The sequence below is a fragment of the Nymphaea colorata genome, chromosome 10 (assembly GCF_008831285.2).
Source record: "Nymphaea colorata isolate Beijing-Zhang1983 chromosome 10, ASM883128v2, whole genome shotgun sequence".
NCBI lineage: Eukaryota > Viridiplantae > Streptophyta > Magnoliopsida > Nymphaeales > Nymphaeaceae > Nymphaea > Nymphaea colorata.
In genome coordinates this window covers 18,315,997-18,337,453 of record NC_045147.1, presented here as the reverse complement: position 1 = coordinate 18,337,453, position 21,457 = coordinate 18,315,997, and the positions used below count along the sequence as shown (strand labels likewise).

Below are 21,457 nucleotides of genomic sequence, written 5' to 3'. Positions count from 1 at the left end.
GAATAGATATTTGAACCCAAAATGCAATGTTAAAAACTGAAATTGGACCTAATAGGTTCATGTAAATGAAGTTATAATCAGATCAGAGAATCTACTAGAATAGAAATTGAGAAGAACTATGTATGATCCAATAAAAAGACCAACAGTGTGCAGTTGGTTTGTAATTTAAGTTGGTTCTGAACTAGTTCCAAGTTCAGATTCGGACCCAAATCTAGATACCATATGTGAATCCGATGGAAACAAATTCATGTTCTCATGTTTCCTGGAAATAATCCAATCTCTATGGAATAAGATGCCCAAACCAATGCGACCCCTTTGCAGCCCCAGCCGAAAGAGTACTGATTAATTTACATTCCACTAGTGAACTAAGCTTGTAGGTAGTGCATATAATAACTAGATTAAATATCTGCAAGGTCTGGCAGGCTTGCACCAGAAGATTCAAGTACGTCTCTGCCATTAATAGGCGGAAATCTTCTTTGCAACGCTTCTGAGGAGCCAACATCATCAGAAAATGACTGCACGTACATAGGAGGGCAGTACCAACTTATTTCATAAACTATGAAACTGATCCATCATAGGACATTATAGGGGTGTAGATGCGCGCATCAAAAAAAAAAAAAGCTCCCTGTACAAATTTTTTACCGGATGACCAAGGACAAAGACCAATTTCTGTATTTAATTTGGAGATCAGCATCTTGATCTGGAGATAGATGCCAAATGATCACACTCGATAAGCGATGCCAAGAAAAGAAATGAGACTAAGGTTTTCATAAAACAGATCAGGAATCTCAATCATTTACAGCTTAAATTAAATTAATGGGCCGATCAAATCTAATAAACAACTTCCATTTCATAAGCGGGTCAAATTCCTTTAATAGGGGAACCAGCTGTCAGCATAAAACTCGCAAGACCATACCTTTATGCTTCCAAGTTCTGGCTTGTTTTGATGGATATATGGTACACCCTTCAACTTGAGTATCATGTTTGCCACTGTTTGCAGCGAAGAGGAATAAGGCATTGAAACGTGACAACAGTCGTACAATTCAAACCTCATACCCCTTAAATGTGAACCACACTGCCACCTGGTTGCGTTACACCTCTGGACGCCGCTAATCGGGTCGATTACCTCACATATAAACCATCCTAATCTTGTATCATAAAGCTATTGCAGAAAACGTTTAATCCAAAAACAGCATATTGGATCTGATAGAAAGTGACAGGAAAAGAAAGACGCGCTTGTCAAGATCGCGTTTAATTTCATTGGATCCAGATTATGCGGTATTGATCAGAAAGTCTAAACAGTAGATTAGCTTTGCGTCGTGCTTCTGATGAAAACCGATCCGTGTCACCTCCCACTAGGAGATCACATTGATTTTGAAGATTGTAAAGGGAAACGCGCTTCATAATTATAAGATGGTAAAGCGTCGTGTTCAGGCCTTTGCCCTTGTTTAAAGTTGGATGAAGCAGAAGCGCTGGCACCTCCTCCCCACTCTCTGCTACAAGGTTCAGAGACTGAGCTGCGGCTGGGGACGATGAATTCAGGCTTTTCCGGACATTGGCCGACATGGGGTCAAGGGCGGAACGAAAAAAACAAAACAAAAAGGACATCCAATGGAATGACCGACGAGTATTTTCAAAATCCTTACTGTGACAACTCATGTGCTTTCACTATTTACCTAGATGAATGGAGAAATCAGACTTAAAACACGGTTACAACTTACAAATTTATGATACTTTTACTAATGGTTCATAATATCATTACCGACAGATTTTAAATATTTAGCTATCTAATAGCATCTGGCAGCAAGTTAATTTCAATATATATACATATAATACATATATATATAATATTCATTACTGTGCGTGTAACCAATCTCAATTCTGAATAGAATACGGATTGCCGTGCGTAGATGACCCACTTGCTGCTCTTGTATGGAAAAAGTGTCCAAGGGAAATGTGACACCCAATTTTTTCACGTGCCCCTACCTACTTCACACGCGTGCTACATTTGGAGCTGGTGTCAATCTTTTGAACCCAATTATTTTTATTTTCATCCAGTAGAATGGCTGTACAGCTCGTTTATGATAAATTTTTGAAAGAAAAAAACTATTTTACTATTAATTTATAATAGGATAAGTCTAACCACACCGCCATAAAAAAAAAAAAAAATTCAAGTTTAATGTCAAACAAGATAAGTATAACATAAGCATCAGACGCAGCCAAATATTTTTGGTTGAAGTGCACTAAGTTAAAAAATTTAAATTCTTCGAAAATGATTGAGAGGCACCATAGATAATTGAAGGCTCCATTATCAATATATAAATAAGCTGATGGTGCCAACAGTTTAAAAAAAAAAAAAAAAAAAAAAAGTTGTGAAACTATAGTTTTGCCCCATGCTATATCCCACCGGGTGTAGCGGACTACGGACTTACGGGACACTTTTCAGCCACAAAAACTGCGTCTATATGGCTTCCGCAGGAACGGGCTCTCTTCCATTTCCCCGATGCCTTCGAATGTTGCCCCAGAATAAAGATCGGTCCAGACCACGCTACGTGAATCCCGACTTCTCCTCTGCTCCCTTTTTTTTAGTTACTTAATTTTAATGAACCGAGTGACCTTCTAGTTCTACAGTTTTTGCTCAAGCGTGGTTAATTCAAAGGCAGTAGCATAATTGGTTCTATTTCTGATAATTGGTTCGATTCCTATACAGCTGTAAATAGTAGCAGCTCTACTTTCCAATTGATGTGACCTAAATTTACCAATATTCCCGGACAGCATATTGGGCAAAAGTGTGAATGGGTTGGGTCTGGGTAGGTGCGTCGTTTCCACGAGGGGCAGCAACAACAACCAAAGGCCTTCCTGTATTCCCCCACCTCTTCCATCTCGTCAACGACGATAAGAAGCGGCTCTGAGGCTAAAACATCAGGGCGAGGGGGAACGAACAGCCATGGCAGAGAAGCCGGAAAGCAAGACCGCCGAGCTCGACCCACCCCTGCACTCCATGGGCTTCGAGATCGACATCGTCTCCCGGGAAAAGGTCAGCGGCCGGTTGAAGGTCGGGGAGACCTGCTGCCAGGTGTGCTTCTTTTGCTTTTCCTCTGTCTCTGCATCTTTCTTTGCCTCCGGATTTCTTCCTCCTATTCTTCTTGAATCCTGAGATTTTTTTTTTTTTTCCTTTTTCTCCTTTGTCCATTGATTCTGGGATGGAATACTGGAACTGGAGAGCAGCCGTTCAAGGTGATGCACGGCGGAGTATCGGCTTTGATAGCGGAGGCGCTGGCGAGCATGGGGGCACACCTCTCGTCGGGGTTCCAGCGGGTGGCCGGAGTTCAGCTGAGCATCAACCACCTGAAGCCTGCCAACTTAGGAGACCTCGTCGAGGCAGAAGCCACCCCTCTCAACAAGGGCAACCGAGTTCAGGTCCGTCTTCCTCACGCCCCCCTACCCTCTCCTTCATCTGTCTGCATATATTTCTGTGTGTGCGGATTGCCATGGCACCAAGATAAGAGAACTCATGAACTAAAAGAAGTCGGTAACATACCAAATAATGGGCAGTGATGGTACTCACAAATGTCGAAGCAATCCAGCATCTTTGAATTGGCAAACAATTTTTGTGTTCTTCTCTTACATCCGCCGGCGAAATGTCTGATTTGAGACCGTAAAAAAGGTTATCGATTACCGAATTTATGGATGTGAGATAACCTGTCAAATCTGACGAGATCTGAGATAACCAGACGCCCATTTTGGTCCACCTCTGAGGAAATAGTCTTTGTTTTCAAATGAAGAACTACTTCCCTGGCAAGAGGCTTTCAAGTCATGCGTTTGGTCAAGATATGGATATCCAGTGACGTAATTGCTTATGTCTCGATGGTCGTGTTTTAAAAGAAAACTGTAAAATTTTAAATTATTTTGAGACTATATTTTTAATAATAATGGTAATTTCTTGAGAGACCATATCGTTGGTCGGCAAGCTGCACAATTGTGGCAACTGTTTTTGCGGGAGGGAACCCCACCATTGGAGTGAGAGGAGGTCGAAATCTCCCTCCATTTCTCTATTTATAGGGTTGAAAGCTACGTCCAAACTTGGGCTCCTTTTAATTCAAAAGTAGTGTTAGCGACTAAGTTATCTATCTAAAATAAAAACCCATGATCACAAGATCATACGTGTTTATACGTGTTTGTATCATCTGTACACCAAGAAAGACCAATACAATTATTGATAATTAAGTACTTTTTTGCAAATTGATATGAAAAATCATGAAATTTTAAAATGATACTCTTCTAATAGCTGAACGTCATAAAAGAGTGGGTATTTCAATTGCCGTTGACCCTTGACAAGGTTAGCCCAATGCGCAGACTGGCTTTTCTTAACAAGAACAACCTAAGCTATAAATATTCTAGCAATCCAACAACAATAGTGTGTTTGGAGATATATATATATATATATATATATATATATATATATATATATGTGTGTGTGTGTGTGTGTGTGTGTGTGTGTGTGAAGGGGGCTTTTGGCATTGAGATCATACCGCATGGAAACAGTATCAAAATCATCAAATTGACTATCAGACTTTTAGCCGTAAACCAAATAATGGCTGTTTTAAATACTAGCAAAAAATTTGGAGACAAGCTTAAGAAAATAACTCAAATAATCAGAGATAACCTCGAACCAATTGAGATGAGGAGTCATCAAATTCATTTTTCATTTTGGATTTCACAGGCCTTCACAGTTGAAGCAGTAAGGAGTTTAATAGTTGTAGTATGCCATGTTACAGATCATGTGACGGCCTGTACTGAGACAACTTTTTTCTGTGCTTGATAATGTCAAGGTGTGGATTGTACAACTGTGGAAGATCGACCCTTTGACGCAGGAGAGAAGCGTCCTCATCTCCACATCAACAGTCACTCTCTTGATCAGCCTACCAATTCCAGAAAATGCACGTGATGCTGCAACTAAATTGAAAAAGTATGCCAAATTGTAGATCTCTCCCTCTCCCTCTCTCTCTCTCGCGTGCGCGCGCGCGCGGTATGTTTGTTCAAATGAAAATAAGATGGCGCTGCATTACTAGTTTACGAAATGGCAAGGAAATATGTGCTGCAAAAAATTTCATAGCAAAGAACCGAAGGCAGCAACAGAATCCAATGTGATAGCTGCATTAATTTTTTTTTTTCCCTCAAAAATGGAAATGAGACAGCTTGGTAGTTGGTAACAGTTAAAATAACGGTTCTCCATTGTTCACGATGCACTTGTCACTTGGGAGTTGAGAATGGTACTTGAACATGGCTGCTTACAGCCATCAACATTGATAAATTTCCAGGAATTGGTTGTAGACTTCAAACAAAAGAGGACGACTTCGCGCACCACAAAACCATATTAACACCAAATTTTCAGGCATTTGATGGCCCTGAAAACTTTTCAGAAGAGCTTTTTCCTGAAAATTTTCCAAGAAACATGCTTGACCTAAAACTTCGGAAAGAAAATTTGGCAAGACCATACAGGTTCAATTGATAAATGGTAAGAACAACTTTTTCTAAAATGTACCTTCCACAAAAAGTTCTTGTTATCAAAGGCAACCATAGCAACAGCTTCCGGCATTGTTACATGCAACCCACCAGTGGCGGAGCCAGAAATTCAGGTCAGGGAGGACCAACGATCAGTAAATGTTTTAATAATTACAATGATGCATACTTCGACACTTCACTTGAATCAATTTGTTCAGCAGCAGATGGGCTTAGGCTCAGTTCATGGATTGCCTTTTCTATTTAAGGCCATCCATTAGGAACTAAAAAATGGCCCAATGGCCAGAAAAAGAAAGGCCGACATTTTGTGGAAGAAGAAAAAGGAGAGAAGTTTGAGGAGAAACAAGCAAAACAAGATGTAGCAACTGATCATTTAATAGGCTGGAAAATGGTAGGTTGGCATTAATCAATTGGACAGTTATAGCTGAACTAAGTATACCGAATGTTTTAAACATCAAATGCGTTTGATAAGGTGATAACTCAATGACATGAAGTTCAACTCTTCTCCTCGGAACATCAAATTATTCACCCATATTCATTTGAATGGGCGTGAGATAATATATTAACAGGATATGTCATCACATAGCGCAAGTACTTCCCTAACAACACACAGGCTGAGCTAGGAGGAGCGCCTATGATCCAGGTTGGTACCCATATAGTGCACTCGGCACCTCTGCAATCCCCATAGCCTAAAACAGTAACACGGATCAGGTCACCCTCTGGACGATCGTCCAGCAATCTCAGCCTTTCACTTGGTCATCCCGGAGGCAACCTGATCTATGTTCCTAACTCAGGTATATACATGCTAATGTGACATCCACCAATGAGACTAGTAAATGAACCAAATTTGGCAAGATTGGGAACATTCACTCTTGGACTAGTTATAAATGCAAATTCTGAAGTAAGAAAGGGACTAGTTCCAAATGCACCTGAAGCAAGAAATGATTTCCCAGTCAGGATCATTTCCAACACCTAAAAGTGGGAAGAAAACATTCATTCAGAAAAAAGCAAGATACGATGCAGGATATTTATTTATATTGACACAGAAGAATTGCTTGAGTTTTGGGACAACCATTCCTATAATCCTAACAGGTGATCTGCAGTGCCCATTATTATGAATGCAAAGGACAAACCTGCAACTCTGCAAGGGGTAGTCCAACCGGAACTAGCATAGCTAGTCTCGCCAGGGTTCTCAGGAGCATCAAACAGATTATATTTGGAATATAAAGAGAGAGATTTTAGAGAAAGATGGGGCAAAAATGTGAATAAATCATACCAGAATGAGATTAGCAGAAAGAAAGAAGAGAGGGCTGGATAAAAAACTTACAATGTTAAAGAACGAAAAAGAGAGGCCAATGGCAAACTGCAACCCACAACTTCCTAGAATTAGCAGTATCGAAAATCTAAACTAGACTAACATAAAGGTCCCCAAAGTGATACCTTAAAAACTGTAAGATACATTTTATCAAACTAGACGAAGAAAAAGGAACAACCATTGATGCACAGTTGTAAAAGATGTTCTAAGGAGCCAACTCAGTTGACTTGGTATTGCACAGAGCAACAGAACAGGAAACAATAATGACTAAGCTACTTCGTTGCAAATGTGTGGTAAAAAGAACTCTCTCTCTCTCTCTCCATCTTTTGGCCCAAGAAGGATAATATGGCTGGTTGGGCAGCAGGCACAAGATGAGGCATGCCTACTGTTCGATTCCTGTGGTGCTATGCTTCCTTGTGGTGTTGAGATAGAGTAGAGGGAGAATTCTCTCTACCCACTTTTTTGTTTGTTAGCCAAGATTCTCCTCTACAACTATGCACTCTAAAATGGTAACACCACTAAGGTTACATCAGAAGAAACCTCAGAACTTTATTATGTACATTTTGCATGATATGTACTATGTACAGAAATAAGGTAGCACCAGTAAAAGCATCCTTAAAATCACGGCACAAGATCAAAGCAAATAACCTAAAAAAGACAAAACCATCCTGTAAATGCCTTAGCAAACGACATCTTCTATCATATATTCATGTAAGCTAAGTCAAATGGTCTAACAAAAGAAGATTTGACATATGCCTTGCTAATGTTTGACATCATCTAACATAAGATGCCATATAGGTGCAGAAGACCCACAGGGTTTGAAGAATGATGCTCTTGCCTATATATATATATATATATAACATCCATCTAGCAAGAGATAATCTTCCTTCACAGCCAGGATTCAACTGAGTATCATGGACTTGGTGATTTTGGATTCAAATTCAACATTTGATGTCAAAAGATGGTACACATGCCAGAACTAGTTCTCAATTCATATCTGCTACAAGAAGGCTGCAGCTGCGCTACAATTTTTCAGTTACAGCTTACAGTACTAACTTATTCTTTCCTTCTCTCTGTAATGAGGCATACCGTAATGATTGCTTTTCTATTACATAGGGTGGACAAGCATTCAGCTGCAGCATCATTTTTTATATCAGCATATCAAAGCAAATGACCTGTCAGATAGATTGTAACATAAAAAGCTAGTTCATTATGGAATCTTCATTTTCCCTAGAGACTGCCCCGTTGATTTCTTCCTTTCTTCCCAGTCAATCTTTGTCTTCAGTAATGGATAAAACAAACGATCATTTCATAAACAATGATTTACAGAAAAGAAGTTGCCAACCATAAGGAAACCACCCTTACCTAAGGCCACTAAGTTGTTGTGTAAGATCGTTAATCTCCAAGCCAGAAAGCTTAAGTGAAGACAAGGTCCCAGGAACTTCTTCTGATGCAACTTTTGACAGATTCTCCATTGACACTGCTAACCTTCTGAATGCCTGATCAACAATAGTTTGCATAAATGCATGAAGAAAGAACATGACTGGAAAAAGGAGCAATTACAAACACAATCCATCTTACATTCATCGTCGGGAGAGAAATAACAGCCACTGAGAGAAATGCACCCATCGCCTGCATATGGTTGCATTCAGTACTGGACAATTATTTGCCACAACTATGCTTGCAAGCCACTCCGGGAAACGAAGGAAAATCTACAAACTGAAAAACTGAGGGAAAAGTTATGGCTTCCAGATTAAGCTTGAAGTAGCAATTAATAGAAGGACATGTCCTACAGATCACCGTGATTATAAGGCCATCAGTTACTTTGCTTTGGGAAGGAAGTGGGCTGATACTAGTTTCACAGAGAGTCGTAAACATCAAATGCATATGCTAATATACCATGTTCGCTCATATTAGCAGAACTTATAAAAGTTCCGTTTCATTTTTAATCAAGATTGCAGACTGCACTGTCCTAACTCTTCATTAGTTGAACACTTGGAAATATCATGGTCATTCTCATGATCTTGGTACAAGCGCCACAAAACTTCGCTAAAGAATATTACTGCTACTCATGAATGCTCAACATCATTACCCATTAACAAAATAGTGCATCAAAAATAACTTTACCGTTTCGGAAGTCGCAGTACAATATGGGCGGTCGTGACATTGATAACATGACTTACAATCAGAGACGCAAAGGGGGACAGGTCAACACAATCATTCCGAGCTTCAGGATGCAGGGGTATTTTAGCGATAAGCTCGATCCGCTCCTAGTAAAACACAGAAAGGTTCTTTTTTCTTTCTCACCAGTTTCACGACACCAGGACCATTACCCAAAGGAAATCAGATGCCAACCTACCTACCAACAAGCACACCAATCCCATTTTCGCCATGAATTGACGAAATCTAAACAAGCAAAGGACCACTTACAACACTTGTTTCGGCCCTTACAGTATGTACATTAACCGAATCAACCAATAAATAGCAACAAACAACTATAGCAACAGCGAAATCAGCCAGTGGAGATGATAATTACACTGTCTGAATCCACCAATAAAGAGCAACGAACGACTATAGCCACAGCAAAAGCAGCCAGTGAAGAGAGATAGAGAGAGATGATACCATTGAGACGACGAAGAGCAAAGAAAGGAGGCCCAGCTCAGCTGGGGGCGAGAGACGAAACATGTAGGAAGATGGGTTTTAGCGGAGGAGGCAAACAAGTGAGTTAGAATTGAGGCGTCGGGGCGGACAGCTGCAAAAGTCACGAATCTGGCGTGGCTGGTGCCTCCGGTGGCGGGACGACCCGCCAGAAAACGCCGTTCCCGGCAAGAAGGAAACATCGAGATGGGAGGACGACTGAAGAAAGGCAGCTCCCATTTCGTCTGCTGTGGGGCCAGCAACGCGGACGGGCCGCCAGCAGTCATCATGTTGGATGGGCCGTGGAGAAAATGAATAGAAGGAATTGGTAGAAGACGATCGAAAAGGAAACCAGGAGAGAGCATACCGTGAGTACTCATCTTTCCGTCGACGACTCAGGGCAACGTTTGTTTCACTAGAAATGACGAGAAAAGGGGGGAGACGAAATTGGCGTTCCCCATGTAACGGGGCCATCTGTGCTCGAACCCTCTTTGGTAGGAAACATCCGGTTTTCTAAGGCCCCGTTTGCTTCACAAGTATTTAAGTGAAACAAACATTAAAGTTCCCAATTCATCAGAACCCGCTATAAAGCAGCCATATAATTTTATCTGCATCCTTTGATCTGAACCACATCTGTATCGTAACAGGATCGAAAAGCAGAGCAGCATATGAGTCAGAAACGTATGCTTTAGTGCTGAAGCTAGCAAAATTTGTCCAAAACGTACTATTTACATGTAAGAATTGTCTGGATCTAACTTCTATCCAGATTCAACTAAACCAAACAGAAAAAGCGATTGGAAGAAATATATGTCGTTGTCTGATCTTAGTCTGCATCTTAAGATCCAAAGATTTCATACAATCCAATATAAAGTTCTGAAACGCCCTTATGAGATCAACACCTTCCTGCTTCTCCAATTTCGATTTTAACCTTCGATTTATGTAGAGAAGCTTGTGTATTGCGAAATTCATGTCTGAGACTAGAGTTTGGATTCTGTTTAAGAACGATGGTATAGTAAAACAAAATCACAAAGATTTATCCACCGTTTGCGCAACGAGAAGCTAGCGCGGACCCTACTCAAAAACAGAGGGAGAAAACAAAAACAGAAAAAAAGACAAGTTCTTATTTAGAGGGAGCATCTCTGCTAGTCATGACTTTGGAGGACTTAAAAATCTGCTACTAGATGTTAAAAGTTTAAAATTTATTGCTGAAAAAGCAGCGGGCGGTTGATAAAAGTATCATGAACCATTGTTTAGGGGCAGAGGGAGGTCTGGTCTACGGAGCTCGTTCTTTGAAATGTTAATTTAGTATTGAAACTTAGGTAAACTTGTTTTCAGTCGCATGGAATAGCCCCACGAGATCTTGCCCTATGGTCAATTGAAAAAAAAAAAAACAGTGCCTCTTGGTCGTGCTGTCAGTTGTTTGCTTGGGATTATCATAGTTTGGTAAATCATGATAATCTTTTTGTTCATCAAAGCGAATTGACATGAGACACGTATAATTTTAATTTCTAGTGAAAAACAAGTACTTTCGAGCCATGCAATTCAAATGTAAATATGTCTATATTTGTCGGCTGAAAAAATTGTAAATATGCCTATCTTCAGATTTTGAAAAATCGCTTACCCAAAGTTGATACAGAAAAAATAGTATCGATATGCAAGTTGAAGTATAATTGGGGCATCACCCCCAAAAGCAGTGGAGGGTGGGGGCTTTAGCCTTTTGATATATTCCTCCTGATCACCTAACACTTACCTACAAATGTTTATTAGCATAAAAAAGTCCAATTTATCAAAGGCATAATTTACGTCAAGTTAGTGGACCATATTGAATGCATATATAACTCAAATTGCAATAGATATGATTTCCACAAAATGAAAATTAGTACATAGATTCCGTTCACGCCTCTAGAGAAGACATGATCATGACCCGTGAGGAACAATTTTCCACCGGCAAAAGGTTCCGTTCACACATGCTACCCATAATTGTTGGCTTCTTAATGGTAACCCACAATTAAATATCCTTTTCTTTAATCTCATTAATTGCAAATTCCCTGGAGTTGGTTGGTAACTCCTTGAAAAGCATCTATAGCGCGTTGCTTTGATTACATAGCCATATAAGCAATTATATATATATATTAAAACTAAACCATGATTCCATCCTTTATTTGTAAAGCAGTCCAATCTTTATATCAGGCAGTCCTCATGCAGTCCAGTTTTGTTTTTTGTTTTTTTTTCTTAGTTTTTAGTCTCTCTCCGAGTTCTACTCCACCTCTCTGTTTCCTGAGGAGATTTAATAATCTGCTGTTGTTCTTCCGGCAATCTTGTGTTAATCGTTGATCTTAACACTTGGAAAGTTGGTCATATCGGCCATGTTCGCAGCGTGCATTTGCATCAAATATGGTCAAACGAGAGGCCGTATTATGTAAATTCGGCATAAGTTTTGGCACCTCTACGTAAATCATCTAAAAGAAATAAGAAGCGTGCATGTGGCACACACAAGTACTTGATTAAGCAAAAAGCCTCACTTACTCCAACAAAGCACGCTGAAAACAACCGACGCTAGCTTTATATTTAATTCATGCTTATGTCATAAACAGCAACCACTTTTGTCGGATCCAGCCCTAACGCGACACGCTCGTACGCCACAATAACATTTGTGATGATCCACTTGGTTAGATAAGAAGTAGCCCATGACGGTGCCTGGGCCCTGCTTGGCCGCCCTCAACGTCGGTGGGTTTGATTAAAATAAAAATATATATTTTTAAATAATTTAAATATATAAATATAATTAATATGACAAAAACACATTAGTGCATATATATATTATAATAATATTAAAAACAAGTTGCTTATGTGTAGTACCTTACAATTTAAATTATGACAAGTGGCAAGAAACATTTGCTGCCTATACATTGTTATAGGAAATATTCGTCACATATGATTGTCATGGAGAATATTTAAAAAATCATTATATGTATTTTTAGATGTTCTTATATTCTCTTGTTTCACAGTCTTCATGTTTAGAAATGGATAAGTTTGTCACTGAAAACACCATTATTGAACAAACTTAAATTGATAGGAAGTCCAGACCAAATTGCAAATAGATGCGCTACTGATGTGCATTGCACTATCTAATTCACAAATTTAAATGATTGGCAGTAAGTCTGCAGAAGAATTCATACCAGTTAAGAAGCACAAAAAAATTTCGTTGGTTCTTTTGTTAATTTAAAGTTGCAGGAACAAGTATTGAAAGCGCTCTTTCAGCTTTGAACACGGCTAAAACTCGATTATACAAAAGAAAGTGAGATGAATATTTATATTGGGTCATTGATACTTTGATTGCTTACTATGTATCTGTAAATGATGCTATTATCAACTGCTCTAAAAGTAGCTGAGTAATTGTAAACAAAATGTTTAATGTGTATGGGTGGCGCTTTTAGATGCAATTTTGGAGACATATTTCACAAAACAACATTTATAAAATGACATGAAAAGAAACAAACCAGATTTCGAAAACTGATTAGAAAACCATATTGTAACAACCTGATTTTTGCAAAACGTCACCAAAACACAAGCACAAAATTATTTGTTCTTTAGGCTGTTGCTTCTTTCCATAGACATCGGCAACGTATATGTAACTTTTTTTATAAATATAAATATGTCTCAAAAGATTGAGAGAGATTGATACAATATCTTAAAAAAGTGTCGTCCGAATCGTTCAGTCATTCATGAAACATTTGCAAATTGTTTCATTTACCAAGGATCTTCACCCGACACATATTTTTTAAATAAAAATGAACACGAGGTCGTCCCACCGAACACATTTCCTGTATGATGAAGCATTTAAAACGGCACAAAGGAGCCTGTTGATGAAGGCAGGCTTTCATTGCGGTATATTTTGTAGTGGGCACCACCACCAGTACCTCCACCGAAGGTGAGGATGGAAGAAAAGAGGCCCGCAATTCCTTTTCTGCAAATATTTGTGGATGTACATCTCTCTGTGTGTACTTTTTGTCATGCGAGAAGAGAACGTCACATTTGAATGACCAAAAAGCAATTTTGTACACGGTGCTTTCTCTCTTTCTCACTCCTCTCCTTTTGGATGACTGTGTCCTTCAAAAAGTCCAAAAAAGCAGGGGAAGAATCCTGCGGTCTTTCCCTTACGTATTGCCGCCACGTCCTTCTTCTAATCGCTTTTCCCGCATTTGTTTTGAGGGCTGGTTTTTCCTTTTCCGAGATTGGACTCTCCGCTCGTTTAGTCTTTCGTTTTCGCACCTGATTCGGCAGCACCAACGTCGCCAAATCATTTAAATTAACCGAAGTTGGTATCAGATTTGTAGAAGGTGCCTTGAGGAGCTCGGTATCTGCTTGTTTGTTCTCTTTGTGCGTTTTTTCTTCGGATTTTGATCCTTTTGGTCTAGTTTCCCTTTTGTTGAGATCACCACCCAATTTGGAAGCAGTGAAACTCTGCAATTCTTCCGAATCCGCTTCATTGCTGAGGTTTGGCTAAAAAGTTCGGTTTTCTTTTATTTGGATATGGCTGCATTTCGGGCAGTGGTTCTTGTTGATCCTGTTGTGGATTTTCTTTGTGACATTCTTTTCCGACGATCACTTCCGTTTTGAGATTGGACTCTCCACTGCGAGTCATCCAGCGTAGTTAATTCAGCTACACCGACGTCTCAAAATCTGAAAATCCTACAAGCCATTTGAATTTTGTCCTGAATAGTTATCGTTTGCCTGCAGAATTCGCTCGCCTTGGGTGTTAGAGCTCATATTCGAGCGGCCGTTCTTGCCAGCTCCTGCGGGCTTCTTTTAATTTTCTGACATGGAAGAGGTTAATGGTATAGATCTTTCAGAGAATTTCTTTCGTTCTTCTTCTGTTGTTTGTGCCTCGTGGATTTGGATTTACCGGTGTTCTTTTTTTTTCTAGCAGTTGTGGAGGCCAAGGACGGTACCATCTCTGTAGCCTCATCTTTCTCTGGCCATCATGAAGGTGATACTGGTGCTATCCATGTTTGTTTTCTTATGTGTCATTAAATCGAAGCGCAGGGATTAGCTTTTCACGATTTAAGTAACTATATGTTCACGCATTATAATCTGGAACCGAGAACGTGGGCTCCTCTGTTTCCTCTCTTTCCTTTCTTTTGGAGGGAAGATGTGAGCGAGCATGGTACTTTTCTTGCAATGGTCGTTAATAACCTTCACTGTGGGTTGAAACATCGTATAAATACTCCTGATTTCTATGGTACAGCCATGCAGTTGTCAGTCGTCATATATCTATTTTGTTGTACGAGTTTCTTACTTGGTTCATGCGCACATGGCTTCAGCTGTTCAGGATAGGGATCATGTCTTCCTGTCGCTTGCTGTCGAAGAAGCATACCGTGGTGTTGATTGTGGAGACGGAGGGCCATTTGGTGCAGTCGTTGTTCGAAACAATGAAGTTCTTGTAAGCTGTCACAATATGGTTTTGAAGAACACCGATCCAACTGCACATGCAGAGGTCACTGCTATTAGAGAGGTCAGAGCGATAGTAGAATTGCATTCAATATACTCTTTTCAGTTATAGAAGGACGATCCTATCTTACTCTCGTTTATCTCTTTGCTTAGGGTTCGACGTTTCTTGTTGAAATATACAAGTACAGACATCTTCTTCTTGGTGCTTTTGCATAGAAATCTTAATTCTATCCAAATTTCTGCTCTTCTGGTTATGAAAGGGCTATTTGAAGTTTTGAACTAAACTGGTTCATGCCCATTTTTGGTACGCGATTATCAAATTTGGTTGGGAAAATGCAGTGAACACCAGTGAATATTTGCATTGCATCTACAGGACATGGTTTTTCTTTGTGAAACTATGTGACTAGTAGAAGCCTTAACTAGGATAGAAAATCTTTGGTTGCATTTGGAATTCAGCAAAACCAGTCTTGCTGTGTCATTTGCTTTTATGCCTTTATCTGCAATTGTCACAAACTTTTCCAGAATTGCTTTGAAAATTTTTCATGTGGTATTGGCTGATTTGCTTACCAAAAGGGGACTTTGAGAGGGGACTGCCTAACCCTGAGTTGCCTATCAAAAATAGACAAATAAATAAACAAATAAATAAATAAGCAAAGAAAAAGGCCCATTCATGCAACAGTTTTTGAAAAGTGTAAGCGGCTGCTTCTAGAATTCCATATCGAATTGAGTTACATATCGAATTGAGTTTTCTCAACTTAGGCATTCAAGTTGGAGTTGTTGAATTTTTTTCCAACAAACGTATATTAGGTTAACCTTCTGCCAATCTTATGAAATCATCTTTCTCTTTCGAATAGTGTTTTGGTCTATGACTTTTAACCATTTGTTGGCAGCCACATGGCTCCCTTTTCCTCTGAAACAAAGCTTAGTAGTGCTGTCTGCTAAAATTTCCATCTCTTGTTGCAAATAATTGGCTGATGAAAATTTTGCACACAACTCTTGCATCTGTGGTTAGTATAACTTGGTAGTTATCGCAATTAAATCATATATCAACCAGAGAAGAGAATCCTTTTTAAGATATAAAACAACTGAAGATAAATTACCTTTCTTGATCCGATTTACAAGTTATTTACGTACTTTACACACATTTAGCCTTTCAGAAGTTATTGAGCCTGTCATTTGTGAAGTGGCTACTTCATCAGAAGCAACACAAATGATGGCTTCAATGTTTTTCATATACTTGTAACAGGTTAGTGAAACTTTTCAGCATCAAAGAGATTGAGATGAGGTCCTTTAATCCATCTACTTTACATTATGGTGAACAAAGAGCTGAAAGAAAAAAAAAATCAGTACAAACTGGTTGAGAGGATGAGCTGTTCTTCTTTGAGTATTGGTCATACGAATGCTCATTCTCTTTGGAAAACTTACCGAAGCTATTGTAGCTCTGATCCTTCACCCGATAAACTTAAACCCTTTTCAGCTAAACCTATGAGCATCTTTTGCTTGGAACTGGGCCTTGAGGAGTAGGTAAAGTGTGCATCACCATTCTGCTTCATAGTTTATCATTGTTTTGGTAACAGTTCTTTCCAGAGCATCGTGCAGAATTGAACTCTGGACATCTGGTCTCATTATCAGCCACAGCATCAGCCTTAATGCTTTTGGAACCTTATATCATTTAGTTCAAACTGGAATTCAACTATATTAACCTCATTGTAATGGTCTGCTAGTAGTCCACCAGGTTCTCTATCCATTGCTTTTAATAACACTAAATTATCATTTGCCTAAGTAGCAGTTTGAGTGTCCACCTCTTGACAGGGGGGAGGAAGCAGATGTTTTACATGGGGGCCCAGGATAATTTACTTTCATAAGAAATGTTTTGATCATATTAGAATGTTAAGAGTGTAGTCAGTATAAAAACGTTGAAGTTGACTCTTTATTTGACGAAATGTTTTTGGGAAGGACCAATGGACTTTTCCAGGAAATCATCAAAAGGGTTTTGACTTTTGCCAGGATCCCCCCCTCGCACATAGTTCTATCCCTATGCTCTCTCTCTCTCTCTCTCTCTCTCACTCACACACACACACACACACACACACACATGATATACCAGTTTATAGCTTTGATTCTTGACCTTCCACCCATACTTGTACCTGTTTCTAGGTAACAACAAGAAACAACATGAGCAAATAAAATACCTCATTTCATGGTAACTAGCAAAGCTAACTTTCTTAGTATTTCAGATTCCTGAAATATGATTATGAGAAAAATTGACGTTAAGTATGGATTATCATATTTCATAAATGACCTTTGACCAATCTAATATAATCAACTTGTATAAAACATCAAGGAAGTATTCCAGAATTGGCTATTATAGCGTCAAATGGAAGAGGATTATGTTTTCCTATTCTAAAATATGTATGCAGATCTTTAAAATCATTTGTAGCCTGAGAGCATATACTTTTGTCTCGAACCAGAGAGCATTTCTGCAGGTTTGTGAAATTCAAATGGAAAATGAACATGTTAGTCAGTTTCCCAATTTTCCTCCTCTGGAAAATGATTTGCAAACTAATTTTGCAAGGTGCAATTAGGTTTGTAGACATGCATAATGCTCTCCTTATTGGAGAGAGAAAAAAAGAAAGAAGAGAAAGAATAAACCAGACAGCTATCTACCGATGAACAGTTTATTAGGTGGAAATGAAACATGTACAGCTAGTCCTAGGGTTTGTCCATGTAATTATTGCTGCAAGGTCTGTTTAGGAACTTGACATATTTTATTCAACATTCATAAATCTGCGATCCTCTAAAGCAAGTAATGCATTAGAATCTAGAACTAATGTCTAAGAAACAAATTTGTTGGCATAATATGCAGTTCTGTCCTATTATTAGATTTAGTATTTGATCAAGGATTAGCAAACTACTTGAATATCTGTCTCAAAGAAATGTATGCACCACCAAATCAAATACATGCTCCTACCTGATTTTCTTGTCTGTCTTTCTTTGAACTGGTTATTTTGTTTCATGAAAATAAAAAACTGGTTAGCTTTGAATATGTCCATATGCATATGGGTCTCTAACCAAATTTGTCAAATTTGGAAAGCCAAAGCATATCTCAATCCTTTTATGAGCCTTGGTGTAGGGCTGCATCCTCATTTTTTCCGCACAAGTTAATAATATACTGTTGCCAGGCTAACATCAATTTGTTTCGAATGATTCAACTTCAGCCTCCAAACCATCAACAGTACCAAATATTTAATGCAGAATTCTCTATCTAAGAGATTTTATGATCCTTATATCCTGGGTTCCAGAATGTTAATCTTAAGGTTTACCATAGTTTTCATCACGTGTAGAATCATTAAGCTATATAATATTCTATAACTTTGTTTCCTTGGAGAAAATCTACAAACCAAAGTTAAAGGAAAACCGAGCTTCTACAAATGAATCACTTGGATGGTGTCCTTAAAATTTTCTCTGTTCTTAGTCTCACACTAAAATCTGTTAAAATTGGTGATCAATTTCATCAAAGATGTTGAAGTGGTCCATTAAAGTTTTCCAATGTCAGTTGGTCATTGCTTGGTTGGCAACTTTGGAGAGTAAAAATACATGAAATTTCTGTAATTTTCTCTCTGTTAACTGTTCTGTTCTAAATGAGGATACCTGTCCACTTAGGAGAAGGGTTTTTTCTGTGCACAATCTTCGACATAGAGAATGTAACTGGAAGCAACAGATGGTGTGGCATATAATGAATATGAAAATGTTGATTTTTGGGCAATTCACTTTCAGATGTGCATATAATGAAAAATTTAAAGGTTATTAAGAATAAGTTTCGTAAGAAATAAAAAAAAAATCAAACTTTAGGAACATATAAATGGTTTTCAGCTACTATTGTGCATCATGCATCGCAGTGTATTGTCATATTGTAGACATAAAACCCTATTTAGCATTTGATAACATAGTTCTCCAGCTCCATTTTCAAGTTGTTTAATTCGCAAGGTATGGTCACATCTCCGAGAATTATATTTTCTTTTTGTCTTTGTTTATGTTTAAAACATTGATGGTTGTGCTATTTGCTGGGATGATACAATTTTTAGAATATGTTGCAAAGCGCCATTGTGATCCACTTGTTATGTAGTTGTTCTTCGTAACAAGCCTGAAGGTCATATCATGTGAATATTTTTTTTATGCAGGCATGTAAGAAGGTAGGGCAGATTGAGCTGTCAGAGTGTGAAATTTATGCATCTTGTGAGCCATGCCCTATGTGCTTTGGGGCAATTCACCTCTCACGCATTAAGGTATTGAAAATCATCATTTTCAGGTTACAATCTAGGTTTCATGGGATTGGCATACTCTGATTGCTCCGGTTGCTATGTAAGGGAGGGCCATTGTCTTGTGGATTGGATAGGTTGTCTGTTCTGTCAGCTAGCGTGAACATGCCTTTCTGAGGGATACTCACCGATATGAAGTGTTGACTTGTTTTGTTTACACTTATGTATATATATCCAGAAAAAGCCTTAAATCCAGAAAAACCCACTCTTAGATACATTCTGACAACTCTCTCTTCTCTCTCATTCAAATGCTTAAGAGAAATTATTGAATGTGGAGATAGGAGAGTTCTCTCTTTCTCTCTTATTATACTTATACAGAGGGGGTGGATCCCTCCAGCCAGGAGGGGTCCTCTCCCATACAATCCACCTGATGGTCTCCATCGGGTGGCCTCATTTCATGCATGTGTGCCGTGAGAGGCTGGAGGAATCCAGTTTTATATATGAACGTGGCTGATCAAACCTCGTCAAATGTTGGCCAAGTTCAGTTGAGTATCTCAAACAACAATATGATCACTCATGCCTTGGACTTTGATGGCATACGATTGCAAATGATGCACCCAATCCCTGACCAGTTCCCTTCTCATCTTTTGTTTTCATTCTGCTGATTCTTTGTTGTCTCCCTAGTATGTTATGTAACAAGGCTGCTTTTTCTGTTTTTATGTAGAGGTTGGTCTATGGAGCTAAAGCAGAAGCTGCAATAGCAATTGGATTTGATGACTTCATAGCAGATGCATTGAGGGGCACTGGTTTCTACCAGAAAGCGAATCTGGAGATCAAGAGGGCCGATGGAAATGGTGCGATAATTGCTGAGCAAGTGTTTGAGAAAACCAAGGAAAAATTCCAAATGTACTGATTTATGCTTTCTAGGACATGCTTCATTTATGACTTCTCAAGAAGATTCCTGCTGTATTTAGTATTCAGAATATTGCCTCTGATATTGCTCAATCAATTTCTCATTTGCCTACCATTCAACTCATGCGTGTGTTGAGTTTTAAGCGTGGAACATGGATGACGCGCACATTTGTTCTCTCTGTCTCTGTCTCTGTCTCTGTCTCAGTCTCAGTGTGTGCATGCATACCTCAGATCAACTCGGGCCTGAGAACCAGTAGTGCAGAAAATAGCGCATGCAACAGGTGAAGTGCGTCATTTTGCATGTCAGAATGAACCTAAGCCATTTCCTTCAAGCAGCTATTTTATCATCACTGGTTTTGGAAGCATGCACATTCACCAAGGAAATGAATGATCACGCAGAGTCTTACTGGTAGTGGTAGGTGATGTTGAATCTGATGACTGGACTGTGTAAAATGCAGAATTTCGACAAAAGGGACTCTGATTCCCAAGATTGCACGGCAAACATGGAAATAAGGATAGAACACCCATCAGCCGATAATGTTTCTGAAAAATTGGGTGGCCAGCCAGCTATTTTGTTCTGCTTTTGAAAACTAGCACCTTTACCTTGTTCACACTGAGTTTTCTCTGCAAACAAGCAAAATTGGGGTTAGGCAGATCTTTTCCGGTTTATGCCAAGAGATGGACCTCGGAATCCGAAGAATGAAATCTTGACCTCAGATTTGAACACTGTGAGTCCAATGCCTAAAGTGATCGAGACTATTATTGGCATAACAAGCATGTCACGGACAAAAATTTACGAAATGAACAAGTCCTTCGAAAAAAGATAGCACCAAGAAAGTGAATGAAAAACCGATCTCGTTTTGGCCGCTTGCCACATTGCATTACAAATGAAAACTTAAATGGCCGAGTCTGATTGGTATCTCAAATTCTAAATCATTTGTACTTATTAAATAGTTTAATATTCCGATACAAACCAATGCGAATCGGCCATTACGCCCCATCATCCAGCAACCTGAAACAGTATCAGAATCGGGACTGACAACACTGCTCACAACACTCTTGCAAGGTTTAAAAAGCCCATATGTCGCCCGCCCTTCCACGTTCATGCATCTATGGCCGATGTTAACATGAAATCAAAGCCTTTTGTATCCTTCCGCTTTCTATGATCGTTGAATTTTCTATAGTCCCATAAGATTATCAATTGCCACCAAGCAAACGAAGATCAGAAAGACCAACTTGGCCAATTGACCGGAAATTGAAAGTACAGAAATCTAGCTACATCGTTATCCTTCATGCATCGTGGATCATATGGATGTAAGTTGTGCACGTCATTGCACGTTTGGGAGGCAGTCTACGTAGT

General features: G+C 39.1%; 2 protein-coding genes across 17 annotated transcripts; both read left to right on the top strand.

Annotated features, from left to right (window-relative positions):
• The first annotated feature begins 2,532 nt into the window (after nt 1-2,532).
• Nucleotides 2,533-7,607, top strand: LOC116262340 (1,4-dihydroxy-2-naphthoyl-CoA thioesterase 1). Its single transcript, XM_031641618.2, has 3 exons — nt 2,533-3,076; nt 3,229-3,420; nt 4,833-7,607. Exons 1-3 carry the CDS (start codon nt 2,948-2,950, stop codon nt 4,983-4,985), a joined length of 474 nt encoding a protein of 157 aa, XP_031497478.1. The 5' UTR covers nt 2,533-2,947; the 3' UTR covers nt 4,986-7,607.
• Nucleotides 7,608-13,381: 5,774 nt separating this feature from the next.
• LOC116262439 (guanosine deaminase) lies at nt 13,382-20,209 on the top strand. Of its 16 annotated transcripts, none has more exons than XM_031641823.2 (6): nt 13,382-13,406; nt 14,216-14,313; nt 14,403-14,465; nt 14,800-14,990; nt 19,108-19,212; nt 19,910-20,209. In XM_031641823.2, the coding sequence occupies exons 2-6, from the start codon at nt 14,298-14,300 to the stop codon at nt 20,096-20,098; spliced, it is 564 nt and encodes a 187-aa protein (XP_031497683.1). In that variant the 5' UTR covers nt 13,382-13,406; nt 14,216-14,297; the 3' UTR covers nt 20,099-20,209. The 16 variants fall into 16 exon arrangements, with proteins under 16 accessions (XP_031497683.1, XP_031497692.1, XP_031497690.1 ...); XM_031641832.2 differs by having other exon boundaries at nt 13,383-13,406; nt 14,406-14,465; XM_031641830.2 differs by lacking the exon at nt 13,382-13,406 and adding an exon at nt 13,423-13,540 and having other exon boundaries at nt 14,406-14,465.
• The last annotated feature ends 1,248 nt before the right edge of the window (nt 20,210-21,457 follow it).

Coding starts and splice junctions, on each gene's coding strand:
- LOC116262340 (XM_031641618.2), top strand. CDS start 2,948: ATGGCAGAGAAGCCGGAAAGCAAGACCGCCGAGCTCGACCCACCCCTG. Junction 3,077..3,228: donor TCGGGGAGACCTGCTGCCAG/GTGTGCTTCTTT, acceptor ACTGGAGAGCAG/CCGTTCAAGGTGATGCACGG. Junction 3,421..4,832: donor ACAAGGGCAACCGAGTTCAG/GTCCGTCTTCCT, acceptor GATAATGTCAAG/GTGTGGATTGTACAACTGTG.
- LOC116262439 (XM_031641823.2), top strand. Junction 14,466..14,799: donor TTTCTCTGGCCATCATGAAG/GTGATACTGGTG, acceptor ACATGGCTTCAG/CTGTTCAGGATAGGGATCAT. Junction 14,991..19,107: donor AGGTCACTGCTATTAGAGAG/GTCAGAGCGATA, acceptor TTTTTTATGCAG/GCATGTAAGAAGGTAGGGCA.